Below are 15,089 nucleotides of genomic sequence, written 5' to 3'. Positions count from 1 at the left end.
TGTTAAGTTCATTTGTTCAAGAGTTCAATTGAGTTCTAGTATTTCATTACTTATTTTTTGTCTAGTTGATCTATCTATTTGTGACAGCGGGGTTTTGAGGTCCCCCACTTCAATTGTATTAGTGCATATATGACTTTTCATGTCTGTTAGTATTTGTTTTATTTTGTTGGGTGCACTAGTGTTTGGTGCATAGATATTTATGATTGTCATTTCTCCCTCTTGGATTCTTCCCTTAACAAGGATGTAGTGTCCTTCTTCATCTCTCTTAATCAGTGTTGGTTTGAAATCTACTTGATCTGCAAAGAGGATAGCTACTCCTGCTTTTTTTCAGGTTCCTGTCACATGCAATATTGTTTTCCACCCTCTGACTTTCAGTCTATGAGTTTCCTTTTGAATTAAGTGTGTTTCTTGGATGCAGCATATTGTTGGATTTTGCTTCTTGACCCATTCTGCCAGTCTATTTCTTTTGTTTGGTGAATTGAGACCATTAACATTGATGGTTATAACTGAAACATATTGCGTTGTCTTTGCCATGACTTTTTCTTTTTGTTGGGTTCTCCCTCTTTACATTTAATTTCTTGTCATGCCAGATGGGTTCATTCTGCTTTGCTTCCTGGGGTTGTGATCCTCAATGTCTGTTCCTAGGCTATTGTGTAAAATTCTTTGGAGTGCTGGTTTGGTATTCACGAAGTTCCTAAGGTACTCTTTGTCATGAAAGTATCTTATTTCTCCATCCATTTTGAAAGATAGTTTTGCAGGGTACATCAATCTGGGTTGGAGGCTGTTTTCTTTTAGGGCTTGGAATATGTCACTCCAAGCTCTTCTTGCCTTGATGGTTTGTGTTGAGAAGTCTGCTGTGATTCTGATGGGCTTTCCTTTGTATGTGATTGTTTCTTTTCTCTGACTGCTTGGAGAACTTTGTTCTTCTGTTGAGTTTCTGGAATCTCAACAATTATATGCCTATGTGTAGATTTTTTTTGATCAAGGCTATTTGGAGTCCTATATGGCTCACTTATCTGTATGCCAAGCTCTTTTCCCCTGCTTGGGAAGTTTTCTGCCATTATTTCTGTGAAGAGATTTTTTATGTCATCTGCACTCTCTCCTCTTTCTTCATTGACTCCAATCAGTCTTATGTTATTCTTCTTTGCATCATCTAGCAGCTGCTGGATTGATTTCTCGTGTTCCCTTAAAATTTTGAAGGAATTTTTCTTTTCCTGGTCACTAATTGCAATCTGATCTTCTATATCTGAAATTCTGTCCTCACATTGGCTCATTCTGCTGTGTAGACTTTCAGTGGAGTTTTTCATGTCCTGGAAATCTATTTGCATCTGTTTTATGGATTCCATTTGTTTCCTGTGTTGGGATTCCATCATGTTCCTGAGCTCCTCTCTAGATTTATTAATCATGTCTTGCACTAGGGGCACAATTTCCCCTGTTATCTGAGAAATTATTTCTGATTTCATTTTTTCCAGATCCCCTTTTGTTGCCAGTTCAGTGGGTCCATGTTGTTGAGTATCAGATTGTTCTGCCTCATTTCCCTTTGGGGTTGCTGTAGGTGATCTGTAAGTCTGGTTTTGAGACTTATTTATGTGTTTTCTCATTTCTACTGGGGGGAGCGCTATTGGTGCCTGCACGGATTACCTCCTCTGAGCTGGGAGAGGTGGGACAGGGGCCAGGAGCAGTGTTAGGGATGGTGGCCCAAAAGCCCTTTCCTGTGGGCTGGGGGCAGCGGGAGGGATGGTGACCGGGAAGCCCCTTCCTCTGGTCCAGGAGCAGTGGGATGGTGGCTCAGAAGCCCCTACCTCTGGGCCGGGAGCAGCGGGACTCAGTACCATGGTCTGGTGGTCTGGTGTCCTCTGCTTCTTTGTAGTGTGGAACCAGGTGGCTGTACAGAGGAGTGGTGGTGGTGGGGGTCCAGTGGATTGTTGCCGGGACGCAGGCTGATTCGGCGAGTTCTGTGAGACTCGGGACCTCGGTAGGGCATGCGCAGACCTGCCTGTCTGCACTGGGCTGATTTGGCATGTTCCGTGCAACTTGGGATAAATCTTAAATATTACAGTAAAGGACACATTGACACTAATACTCTTCAAAATATACCCATTCCTTCAAACACACTTACTCCATAGTTCTTGCCACTTTCTGAAGCAGTTCTGGAAGACCTCTTTAAGTTTCTTCACTTGTACTATCCTGGTTGCCTTCATGTCCTGAATTGATTCAAAATATTTGCCTTTCATGCTCATTTTGACTTTGGGGTAGAGTCAGAAATTGCGTGGTCCTAGATCCAGTAGATGGATGAGGACACATCATAATGTTTTTGTAAGTCTGCCTTCTATTGGATGGCATTCAGTAGCAGAATTCACCCACAAAGGAGAACTTCCAGAACTGTTACAGAAAATAGCAAGAACAATGGGATAAGTGCTTTTGAAGCAAAGGAAAGTATTTTGAGGGGGGTTAATGGCAATGTATCTTTTACTGTAATAAATTTTTAAAATTTAAACATTCATCATATATTTTGATAGCTTCTTTTATAGCTAGTTTTACAATAATCTTGGTGAGGCCTATAAAGATCTGAACCAGGACATCAGCAAAGCAGATAGAGAGAGGGTTGGTATTGAAATTAATGGGGAGTCCAGTCATCAAGGTAGTTTCCCAAGTGCATTTCCTCTACACTCACGGTACCTCCTAGTTTCAGGAACTCCTCAGACTAAAAATCATGTACAACAACTCTTCCTTCAGCCCAAATAGACAAGCCTTCTTCTTTTTCATGTCTACTCTATCCACCAGCCTTTCCTTTTTTATTTTCTTTCTTTATTTTTAACTGGCATCACAATTGCTTAAATTTTGGGGTACATACAGTGTGATAATTTAATACACATATATAATTTTTAATGATCAAATTAAAATAATTAACATTTCCATCTGTTTCAGTATTTATCTTTTGTGTTGGGAAACTTGAACTCTTCTAGTTCTTATACAATATCTAACCAATTATTGTATATAACCAACAATACAAAAATTCTAATTGTTATGAACTGGAATCATTCTACTGGGATGTAGCTAGGCCACTTTCTATGGGACTTCCTTGTCTCCTTTCATTACTTTTCTAACACTGAACTCCCCCCTACTGGAAATTGAGAGCTCATAGTAACATAGTCTCTTCAGCTCTTAGATCAACTCATATATCAAATTGCTTGTGTCTCCAATGAGCCAGGGAGACTGACCCATCGATTGATTGATTGGTGCTGGAGATGGAACCCAGGACCTTGTGCATACTAAATATGTGCTCTGTCACTGGCTACCCCCAGCCGTTAATATTTGGCTTTTCAAAACCGGAAACTTTGCACCCAGGACACTGGAAGTCTAGGAAAGACTAAAGATAAGATCAGGTTAATATTTTAAGTAATACTGCACAAGTAGGATCGAGAAAGCCCTCAAAAGCACCTAGTGCTTCACTCGGAACAACTCTGACCATTTTTAGTGAAGTCTCAGGGAAGATTTCAAGGAGCCCAAAAAGAAGAACCTTGATCTTAGAGGTAAGGGGCCAGGCAGGCAGCATAAAGGACTGCAGTGGGCCAGACATAATGTAATAGGGAGTGGTGGGAATTGGAGCCACTGACACCATGCCCCAGTTATTTGGTGTCCCGTGGGAATGGGGGCCTAGTGTTATCAAGTCTACAAAATTTTTAAAGAGAGGATGGTAAGCCTAACTAATACCTAAAGTATTACAGTTTTTTAAATGTTCTAAGTTAAATTTTTGAAAAAAGAAAAATAACTCCAAGAGCACCTGCTTTCAAACTCCTCATGATAGACTATCAATTCCTATAATTAATTTTTATTGATTTATGGTGAAATTTTAAAAAAGGAAACCCAGGAATGATGATGGATGCCTGCAGTCCCAGCTACTCTTGAGATTAAGGAGGAGAATCACGAGTCTAGGAGTTTAAGACCAGTCCAGGTAACAGAGTGAGAGTCCATCTCAACTACAAAAAGACAATAAAATTAGCTCTTTTTTTCATATAGTTAAGTCTATCCAATATAGAGAACTGCTTTTTCCTCCTATGGTTTTATATATATATACATATATATATATATATATATATATATATATATGTATGGATATATATTGCCTATGTTAAATATTCTTGTTTTATTTAAAAAAGTTTTTACAGTGCTGAGAAATGAACCCAAACCTCACATGCTAAGCAAGTACTCTACACTGGGTACTCTACACTTATTTTTATATTTATGTTGAAATATCTTTTGTGAGTTATAATATTGTTTTTAATGCATTTGATTGGGAAATTAAGACCTGGTGATTTTTACATCATTTTGTTATATTTAGTTTTATTTACTTGTTATCAAAATCCAAATGATAGGACATCACTACTAAGACAATAGAAATTCACTGCAAGTATTTCAGCATTTTTTGTGGCATGGGAGATGTATTGGTTAAGATTAAAGTTCCAGAAGTCACATATTGTGAAAATGCAAAGGAAACTTTCTCCTCACTTCTTTATTTCATGATCAAGGGCACTGAAACACACTAGAGAGGAAGTGAATTGTCCACAGTCATCCAGGGAGTTAGCAATAGCTAGAATTATAGCCCATTTTTTCAACACCAGCTAACTGTTCTTTTAACTGTTCCAGTACTTCCTATGTCAGTCAGGCAGTACCCTGACACACTACTATGCCCAAATAAAGAGAAGTCTAATCAAGGGAAAACTTTGGTGAAATTGAATAGGTAGTTTGCAAGTGTGCATTTCTATTAAAATGTGCAAATCATGTATCATATTTACTTTATTTCGGGGACAGAGTCTTCATTTTAATTGTTATGAGTTGATTTTCTTTTGGAATGTTTCTTTCATGAGAAAGCCTTTGAGTATAAAGGTATATTACAAGCCTGGAGTGGTGCTCAGTGATAAAGCGCTTGTCTGACATGTGTGGGGCCCTGGGTTTGAGTCTCAGCTCTGCCACAAGAAAAGTATTTACCGGTGACATATGTAATACATAGCAATGTTAGAACCTCAGTTGAGGGGCCAGGGATTTAGCTCAGTGGTTCTGGTGCCTGCCTTACCAGCACGAGGTCCTGAGTTTGATCCCCAGTACCAAAAAAAACACAAAGAACCTCAGTTGGTCAGCAAATACACTCACTTGACTTTGTCTCTGATCTGTCCCAGCTTCTTCAGGTCTTATTTACCCACCCACTCTTTAAAACTGTTTTCTTAGGGACTAGGGATGTAGGTCAGCGACAGAGCATGTGTTTAGCATGCAGTGATAAAACATGAGGCCACGGGTTCAATCCCCAGAATTGCACACATGCAAACAATTTTGGTTGTTTATCCTGTGTGTATGTGTGTCTGTATCTTATTTCCCCACTAGATAGATACATTTCACATGGCAGAGGAAAGCTGCTCATGGCAGCTCAGCTCATAGCAGCCAGGAAGCAGAGATAGAGGAAAGAACCAGGGACAAGAAAAAGCCCTTTCAGATCACATCCCCAGTGATCCACATCTTGCGATCAGGCCCTACCTTTTTATAGCACTTTCAGTTGTGAACTCATCAACGGATTTATATGCTGTTGAATATTGGGCACCCGTGATCCAATCACCTTCCAAAAGCCCCACTTCTGAACACATGAGACTTTTGGGGGGACATTTTAGGTCTAAAACATAACAATTATGTAATTTTTATTTGTATATTATTTGTCTAACACTTGTCTTTTCCACTTTTCTGATTCTCTTGAGTCATGTAGGTCTCATACCATCACCTCATGCTGCCCTGACAGGCCCATTCTAGCTTTAGTAAGCTCCTGCTATTCTGGATGTCTATTTGTTTGCTATCACAATTCACAATTTCCTTACTTAGTTAGATTTGTAGTATTTTGTTCATTTGTCTACTCACTATTTGTCTGTTCTATGTGCCTAGCAATTTAAGAAAATGTAAATGTTCTTCATGGACTTATGCTCTTCTAACTTAAAGGCCAGGCACCGCTGAGACCCAACATCTAAGCAATATTTGCAGTTTAGATACAAATTTTAAATTATTGAGTAATGATTTCTTCCTCCTCTTTCTCTTTTCTTCTTCTTCTTTCCTTGTCCTTCTCCTTGTTCTTCTCCTCCTCCTCCACCTTTTTGGAACATAAGTTTTAAATTATTAGGTAATGATTTCTTCTCCTTCTCCTTCCTCTTCCTCTTTATCTCCTCCTTCTTCTCTTCTTCCCCTTCCTCCTCCTCCCTCTCTTCCTTCTTTCCCCTTCTTCCTCCTCCTCTTCATTATTTTGGTTTAATTATGCTTGTATTTCAAGAACTGTGTCTGTTTTTCTCCACTCAGCCCATCTGCCAGGCAGCCTACCAGAATGACTTTGGTCAAGTGTGGCGGTGGGTAAGAGAAGACAGCTGCTATGTCAACATTCAGGATGGCTTCAATGGAGACACTCCTCTCATCTGTGCTTGCAGGCGAGGGCATGTGAAAATTGTTTCCTTCCTTTTAAAAAGGAATGCTAACGTCAACCTCAAAAACCAGGTGAGGCTGTAACACACGAATGGACAGTTCTATTATAATTCCTCTCTGCCAATTGGTGGAAGTGGTGAGCGCCACTTCTTCATTGTTTATAGCTCCTAATACCTACAATTTTTTTTTTCTTTTTAGTATGACTTTGGAGGAACTGGAACTAAGGATATTTTACTGTGCAAAAAATCATAATAAAACATAGTTCAATCAACAGACATACTATATGATTGATTTAGTCTTTGTACTTTTGAAGAGGAAGAGAATGGTTCAATCCCTTGGTTGGTCAGAGCTTCTTTCTTTCTTCCTCTTACTTCCCATCCTTTTGCTCTTCTTCTCTCTCTTTCCCCTTCTCACTATTACAGAAGTAATGGGAATATTTCTTGTTAAAGAAATACTGACTTTGTGATCTATTATGCTAATGATCTGATCTGAAGAAGTTCCTATGTTCTTCTAGTATGAAGGAATGCTCAGAGAAACCTACTTATATGTGCTCATAAGCCAAGGGCTTGAAGCCTTGCAAAAGACATGGAGAATGCATTTAAGATGCAATATTAGCTAGTTTGGAGTCTTCAGAGCCAAGGCAGAGCAGCATATGTGTGTCTTGCCGTGAGCATCCTTGCAGAACTCTTCTGACTATCTGGCATCTGCATTATAATAAAGGCAGCATTTAAATTATACTTAATAAACATTAAAAGTCACTTTTTTCAATAGTTATGGATGTCCTGTACCTACTCAAGTGCATTCAATAAGCAAAACACTTGCCACTGCCAAACCATGTTAATGACCAGATCATTGGGAGTGACATTATCAGAAAATTGATCGCTACTCACTTTCTTGCATGTGCTTACTATTTTTTGTGTGAGTGGATTTTTGTTTGTTTGTTTGTGGTTCTGGAGATCAAACTCAGGGTCTCACCCATCCTTGTCAAGCACTAACATGAGCAGCACTCCTAGCCCTGGATGAGTTTAAAATCAAATCATGCCTGTGCTGAAGCTAACAGGTGAGCTGCTTAGTAGAGTGACAGGATCTCCCTAGAACACAGCTGAGCAGCTAGGAGTGCAGGCCTGGAGTAACCTACCCTGCTGGGAGTCAGACATCCATGAGTTCTTGTTTGTTTTGGAGCATGTTCATTAGAAAGCTGAGAGAGAAATGTTTGACAGCACAAGGCCAGGGCTGAAGAGCAACTCCCCTCTGTTTTGCAGAGGACAACTTCAGGCAGCCTGTTGGATCCTTTGGTATCATAAAACCATGAAAGGGACTTTAGGGTGTACTGTAAGTTTAGACTAATAGAGATTTTATCAGAGGTGGTTTTTGTTTGCATTTTCTACTTCCTAAATGTCTCTAATGGTGCTTTAATGTTTCATATTTTTTATTTTTCCCAAATAGTAGTCTTTATAAATGAATAACCTGCATAAGTTCTTTCACATTTCTTAAATCTGTTTACGAACTGTTTTCAGAGGTACTAAACAAAAAAAACCTTACAGACTAACAAGCAAAGAGTTCTGCTGGTGATTTGAAGCACATGCCTATAGAAAATGTTGATACTATGGAAAGTAAATGAATTAAAAAGGAAACAAATGTTTCTTTTTGTCTGTCAGTTAACTAATTAAAGAAAATTAAATTCTGATTAGGAAGTGGGCTTACATTGTTATCATCTTATTGAAGCACAATTTGGCAGTACAATCTGAAAAGTGTTAATACTATCATATTAGCAATTCTAATTTTAGAAACTTAAGCAAAGGACAAACTTAGAATTGTTGACAAAGCTCTGTGAATGAGGATGTTCAGGCAATGTTATTTATAAAAATTAAAAATAAAAACTTGAAATGTCCAATACATAGCATTTAGCTGAATAGAGTAGCTCTGTTAAATAGAAAACCATGCAACCATTACAATTTTATACTTAAGAATATTGAATGGCGTGGAAAGGGCAGATTCTAAATATGCATTTGTAAACTAAAAAGAGGCAATATATGATTTTATATTTGCAATATGATCTAATATTTTAAAATTCCACATATATGCATTTAAAAAGATCTGAAGAAAATATAGTACAGTACAGTAAAATGTAAATATTAACTGTGGACTATTTGATGGGTAATTCCAAATTCTATCATTATATTTTTGTTTAATTTCCAAGATGTTTATAGATAATAAAAATACTTGATATTTAGAAAAACAAGTAAGCATTCTTACTGAAGAACAGTGGCTCCTCCGTGTTGAAACTAACCTCTCCTTTCTTTTGCTCTCCCTTTCTTTTTAATGCTTTGGCTGCTATTCCAATTACCCATAGTCTGTTTTGCATTATACTTGTCTGTGTATTTTTTGGCCACCTTTCTTTTTTTTTTTTTGAGACAGGTCTCACTATGTAGTTCAGGCTGGCCTCGAACTCCTGGCAATCCTCCTGCCTCAGCCTCCCAAGTGCTGGGATAACTGGCATGTGCCACCATGCCTGGCCTGGCCACCTTTCATTATGAGGTCCTGAGGGTTCACTTTCTCTCCTACCCCTCAAAGCTTAAATCCATGTATTTGAAGAATTAAATTACTTGCATACTTTAGCACTGCTTATGAGCATGAGGGAACACGAAAAAATGGCCATGTGATTAAAATTTTCCCATGAAAAAACCACAAAATGGGTAATTGTTCACTATGGATTATAAAGGATTAACAGTAGCTTTTCATATAATTTCAGTTCTGTGTTTATACAGTGGACCCTCAAGTTACAACTGGCCTGACATACAAACAACTTGGTTAATTAGGTTAATGAAAGATTCATCTGCCTCATGTTATCTATAGCATGTACCCAGGTAAACACCCAGATCTCACCTGTATTGTCTTACAGCCAACTTGAGTTACAACCAGCGCTCAGGAACCAATGAGTTCGTCAAGGGTCAATTGTATTTCAGTATATTAGTTTTCTCAAAAGCTAAAGTGAAGGTGAGAATCCATCCTTTGATGATTTCTACAATGTACATTTACCTCTGCTGTTTGTCATTGATCCTTCCCACTGAATTTTTCCTTTACACTGAACTTTTCTGTATTCTGGTCATTGGAAATCTGAGTTTATTAACCAGACATATCCCACAGAAAAATGAGAACCCTAATAACAAAAAAGCATGAACTAAACTTTTTGATATGGTGATTTGAAAATATAAAAACTGAAATAAAAGTTCTTTTCTTATTTTTTAGAAAGGGAGAACCTGCTTGCATTATGCTGTGAAGAAAAGATTTACCTTCTTTGATTATCTAATCATTATCCTCTTAATGCCTGTCCTGCTCATTGGGTATTTCCTCATGGTGAGTACACCAGTTAGGGCAAAGGCCAATTTCATACAAGAGAGCCATGGCATGACTTGTAGAGTTTTGCTAGGCAGATGAGATGCTGTAAAGAAATGTAACACAATAAGCCCTTGGTTTGTACAGGTGATCCTGGACTTAAGATAGGGTTATATCCCAATAAACCTATCATAAGATGAAAATATGAGCAGAAAGTATATTTAATATACCTAACATACTCAGCATCATTGCTTAGCAGCACAGTATATTGTAGAGTATTAGTTGTTGACCCTAGTGATCATGTAGCTGACACTGCCCAGCATCACAAGCAAGTATCATACTACTTATCACTAGCTCAGAAAAAGATCAAAATTCAAAATTCAAAGTATAGTTCCACCATCATAAAGTTGAAAATCTTTTCAAAAAGGAAGAATTGGACAATTGTATCTTGGGGACCATCTGTATTCTATAAGCAACATTCCCAGTGCACATCTGATACTACCATTAAAGTGGGGAGGAAGGCAGCAAAAGTAGGTAACCAGGGCTGGGGATTTAGCTATGTGGTTCTGGCACTGGCCTCACAAGCGCAAGGTCCTGAGTTCGATCCCCGGTACCAAATAAAAAAAAAAAAGTAACCAATGGGCAAATAATCTGTTCGAAGCTTATTTGGAAAAATAATTTAAACTTGACTAGGAATCATTGAAAGGAAGCACAAAAATCCCAAACATTTTTTAAAAATCCTCTTTCTGCTAATTTTTCTCCTTTTTTTGTAAGAGGAATTTATGTTTTGGTACATCTTCTCTGAGTTTCTAATGTTTAAGGGCCCAACTTGATATGGATTGGAAGACAGATCTCAAGAAACTGACAAACACAGAAGATATTAATGGAGGATTTGAAGCCACTTTTCACCTTGATGAATGGAATCATGCTTGAATGGATCTTGTGCAGGGTCTTTTTCTTGAATAAATAAATAGGTAGCTGGTATAGGAATGCAATCATATTATGAGTAGAAGATGAAGCTTGAGGAATTTTTGTTTCTTTTTTCAAAAAGGGTGACCCTTCTGTGTTGACTCGTTCACTTTTTCCCATCTGGCTCCCTTGAGACTGGTTCCACCTCTGAGGGAAGACAAAGCAGATGCTTACTTTACTCCACTTAAATGAGCAAGATCCCTCACTTTTGTATTGATAGGCCATAGATTCTAGATACCCTCATTAAAATAAATTTCCGTACAAAATCTGCAAATTTAAAAATGTTATTATCTCCTTTGGTACTTAAATGCAACAGAAAATGAGGACCTCTAGTTTAATGTTTGAACATGTGGAAAAGAGTAAGAAAACTTTACTTCAGTAATAAACACATAATCTCTCTATATACCTGAAAACTTCTTGAAAAAATCAGTGTATTTATTATAGATTACCTGAATATTTTTAATTTGGGGGGGAGAAAACTATGATTCATTTACAAATCTTTTTAGAGGCTCTGAAGAAAAGCATCACAGCTATGATTAGCAAGGTTCATTTAGAGTTTGTTGACATATAACTCTGTTTTCCAAGATGGTCCGATGTTCAAAAGCTAGAGGTCTAAGCAAAAATACTGATGGTAGGGTCAGGGATTTAGCTCAGTGGTACAGTGCCTGCATCGCAAGTGCAAGGTCCTGAGTTCGATCCGTGGTACTGCAAAAAACAAACAAACAAAAAAACTGATGGTAATAAGTAGCCTGGCTCTAACAACACAAGTACACTATTTATCAATGGAACCTAAAATTGTAAATTTGTGGTGCACAAGGAATAAGCTACATGAGAGGACATTATAGGGGAGAGGACCAGAAAGGACTGAGTCACTTCAGAGAAGGGTGGAGGAGAAAGGTAGGTTAGCAGGTGACAGGAGTGCAGTACCAGGAACTTCAGGTGCTGACAGGGCTGACTCTAGGGCTGTGTTCCTGTGAGCAGGGAGATCTCTGCTTTCTCAGGGTCCTGCTGCTGGAAGAAGAAGTTTCCAATTGTCATGAAGTCAGAATCTGAAGGGACTAGAAGGGGAAAATGGCTTTCTGAGGAGACCTGGTTACTTTTATTCATTTCTTCAGTCCTTCACCACCATGTGTTTATCATAGACCAGACACTACGTCCCATGTTGGAGATACAATAATGAATACACAAGCACAGTCCCTGTTCTCATGAGAGTAGAAGTTGACAAGAAGTTATTACCCTAATGGCATAAACACACGTGAAACCACTGTGAAGCAGGTGGCACAGAAGTGATAGGTGTTATGAGAGCCTAGACAGAAGGGATTTCACTTGGTCAGGTAGGCCTGGCAATGCCTCTCTGAGAAAGAGGGCCTGGGTTGAGATATGAAAGATGAATTTGCAAGCAAATGAAGGCGAGAGGAAGATTCCAGGTAGAAGGAACACTGTGCATTGAGGAGCCTGGTGAGAACAGAAGACTTAACAAAAAGCCAGTGCTGCTTAAGCAGGGGAAATCTGGAGGTGAGAGAAGGCTTAGGGTTGTCTGCCCTAGAACCGCCATGCTGAAGAGTTTAGATTTGTTCTCAGAGCAATAGGAAGCTCCAAAGGGTTTGAGTAAGGAAGGGAAAGACAGGAACTGGGTCACATTCTCAGTAGGATGTGTCAGGTCTGCTGTGGGGTCTGAAAATAGGCTGTTCAAACAAATCCCTGGGTGCTGGGGCTGCTACCCCAGGACTACACCCTAAAAACTGTGGCCTTGATTGATACTGCAAGGAGGGAGGAGGTGGGGAAATTGTAACAAAGATGCACAGATGCATAGCAGCTTGGGGATTAACATAAATCCTACTGATTAAAAAGACATGGACATAGATGGAGAAAATATTTGTAATATAACCTTTCTTGTACTTGCTGTCTGTTACAGGTATCAAAGACAAAGCAGAATGAGTACCTTGTACGAATGCTTCTTGATGCCGGTGTCGAGGTTAATGCTACAGACTGTGTAAGTTTGTGTTTTTAGCCATTTTGAAACAATATTAAAATGACATTTACAGGTACTGTATTTGTTATGTATAAAGTTACTTGCTTTATTTTCCTGGACACTTTTACATTTAGTTTTCTTTTTTACTCTCATGGGCAGTCAGTTAAGATGTTATTTATATTTTTCCATTAAACTCATGAAAATAAAATCTTTACTGATTATAAAGCATTCGTTTTGACAATGATGAAACTTTAAGGAAAATGGAAGCTCTCATAACAAATGCCATCTTCAATAATTAAGAAGAATACATCAGAATGCCTAGGTGTAGATCTCCGTTTTCCACTTTTTACTTATGTGGGCTTTAGTAAGTTATGAACTGATTTAACTCTCAGTTCCCTTATCTACAAAATGGAAATATAGGGTACTTACCTTACAGGTCCTGTTCATACAAAGCCCTAGGCAGAGCGCTTGCATAGAGTAAGTGCTCACTGGCTGCTAACAGCTGATGCTGCAGCCAGAATCCCAACCACTTTCACAGAGCCCCTTCCTTCATGAAAGGTAGATAAGGACAAAGGTCAAGGAGAAATCCGAGAGATGGTGAGAGCAGTGACAGTGATGGGAGTGTCAGCTAACTTCTTCCCATGGAAAGTGTTAGGCTTTGTTTTTGCCTTTTACCCCCTTTAAATGATCACAATGGCACAAAAATCTATGCTACTTTTACTTACTTATAGTAATTGAATAAAATTTTAGGTTCAGTGTTTGATTGAAAAGGGCAAGTTCAAATTTGATTCCAAACCCTAACACTCTATTTGTGATGCTTAACTTGCTCTGTGTATCACTATTGTTCTTTGACAGAGAATATGTCCCTATCCTTGTTTCTATTTACATCATTTCAATTTTGATTATATTAAATTATACGGAAATGGACATAGTTTTGTGTGAGTGTGTGTGTGAAGCAGAACAAGAAAATAATGTATATTTTTCTTTTATTTCAAATAGCATTTTTGGATTAATTTGGATAATTATTGTATATCATTATTCCCTTAGATATCTTTAAAATGTGTTAGGTGATATTATTAAAGAGTAAATAGAAGATCTTTGAAATTTTTTTCATCTTCCCATTTAAATGTAAAAGATTTAAAATTTGTGTCTGTTGTCAAAATTTTTCCAGGGTACTTTTCTAGTTATTTCTGTATATTTTTCCTAGATAGAGATGCACTCTTACACTTCTATGCACACACACATGCATGTATACAGAGACACCATTTTTTTTACCAAACATTAAAAAAAAATCTGAATATTGTAATCCATGTTTCTGACCCTAAGTGTTTTCCATTGTAGTTATTTAGGCTTTGTTTATTTCATACGGAAAACTTCATAGCTAGATCTTTCATTCATCACACTAGTACATAATAAAAAGAAGTGATTATAGCATTAATTCCTATAATCTTAGAAGAATTTCCAGGGAATAAGGCCCGAAATTAATTCTATTGGTTCTGATAGTCAAGGATATTATTATTATTATTATTATTATTATTATTATTATTATTATTATTTTGGTACTGGGGATTGAACTCTGCACCTTGCACTTGCGAGGCAGGTGGCAGAAGGATATTATTTTTTTCACTTACCGTAACCATAATTTTATTTACTGATTAAAAAAATCTATTACTACATATTGGGAGTAGATGATTTCATTTATTGGGGTTAGTTTGTACATGTACATGACACATCTCAACTGTTTTGTTTTGATCCCCTTCCCTTCTATCCCTCCCTGATCCCCCCTACTCAGTTCTTGTTCCCATTTGCAAAAGCTCTATTTCCATTTTTTTCTTCAACTCTTTTAAATCCCTTTTCTTTTCCTTACCTCTCTCTTCCCCCCATCTGTTGTTCTCCTCCTCATTATAAGAAGATCTCCCCACTTCCTATTACCTATTTTTTATTTTGCTATTTGTTTATAATTTTTTTTCGTATAAAAGAAATCATGAGATATTTAAACTTGTGTGTCTGATTTATTCACTTAACATTATGCTCTCGAGGTTCATTCATTTACCTAAAAATGATTCATTTATCCTCCTTTATGGCAGAGTAATACTCTATTGTGTATAAATACCACATTTTATTAATCCAACCATCTATTAATGGGTGCCTGGGCTGTTTCCAAGATTTAGCTAATATAAATTGTGCTGGTATAAACATGGGTATTTATGAATCACTTTAATACAATGACTTTAACTCTTTGGGGAACATACCTAATAAGAGAATAACTGGTTCAAATGGAATTTCTAGTTTTAGTTCTTTGAGGAATCTCCATCCTGTTCTCCATAGTAGTTACACTAGTTTACATTCCTGCCAACAAGGT

At 37.7% G+C, this 15,089-nt stretch overlaps 1 protein-coding gene across 1 annotated transcript in view; it reads left to right on the top strand.

The window, feature by feature from the left end:
* The window catches only part of Ankrd22 (ankyrin repeat domain 22), a 35,860-nt gene that overhangs the window by 18,890 nt on the left and 1,881 nt on the right, over window positions 1–15,089 (top strand). The window contains exons 2-4 of the mRNA XM_004858366.4: window positions 6,331–6,522; window positions 9,700–9,807; window positions 12,671–12,748. Coding sequence (XP_004858423.2) covers window positions 6,331–6,522; window positions 9,700–9,807; window positions 12,671–12,748 — 378 coding nt within the window. The remainder of the gene's footprint in view (window positions 1–6,330; window positions 6,523–9,699; window positions 9,808–12,670; window positions 12,749–15,089) is intronic.

The sequence above is a fragment of the Heterocephalus glaber genome, unplaced genomic scaffold (assembly GCF_053883595.1).
Source record: "Heterocephalus glaber isolate CG9 unplaced genomic scaffold, H.glaber_assembly_v1.0 deba00001497, whole genome shotgun sequence".
Taxonomy (NCBI): Eukaryota; Metazoa; Chordata; class Mammalia; order Rodentia; family Bathyergidae; genus Heterocephalus; species Heterocephalus glaber.
Note: the sequence above shows the minus strand (reverse complement) of the source record. Positions and strands in the feature narration are given on the sequence as shown.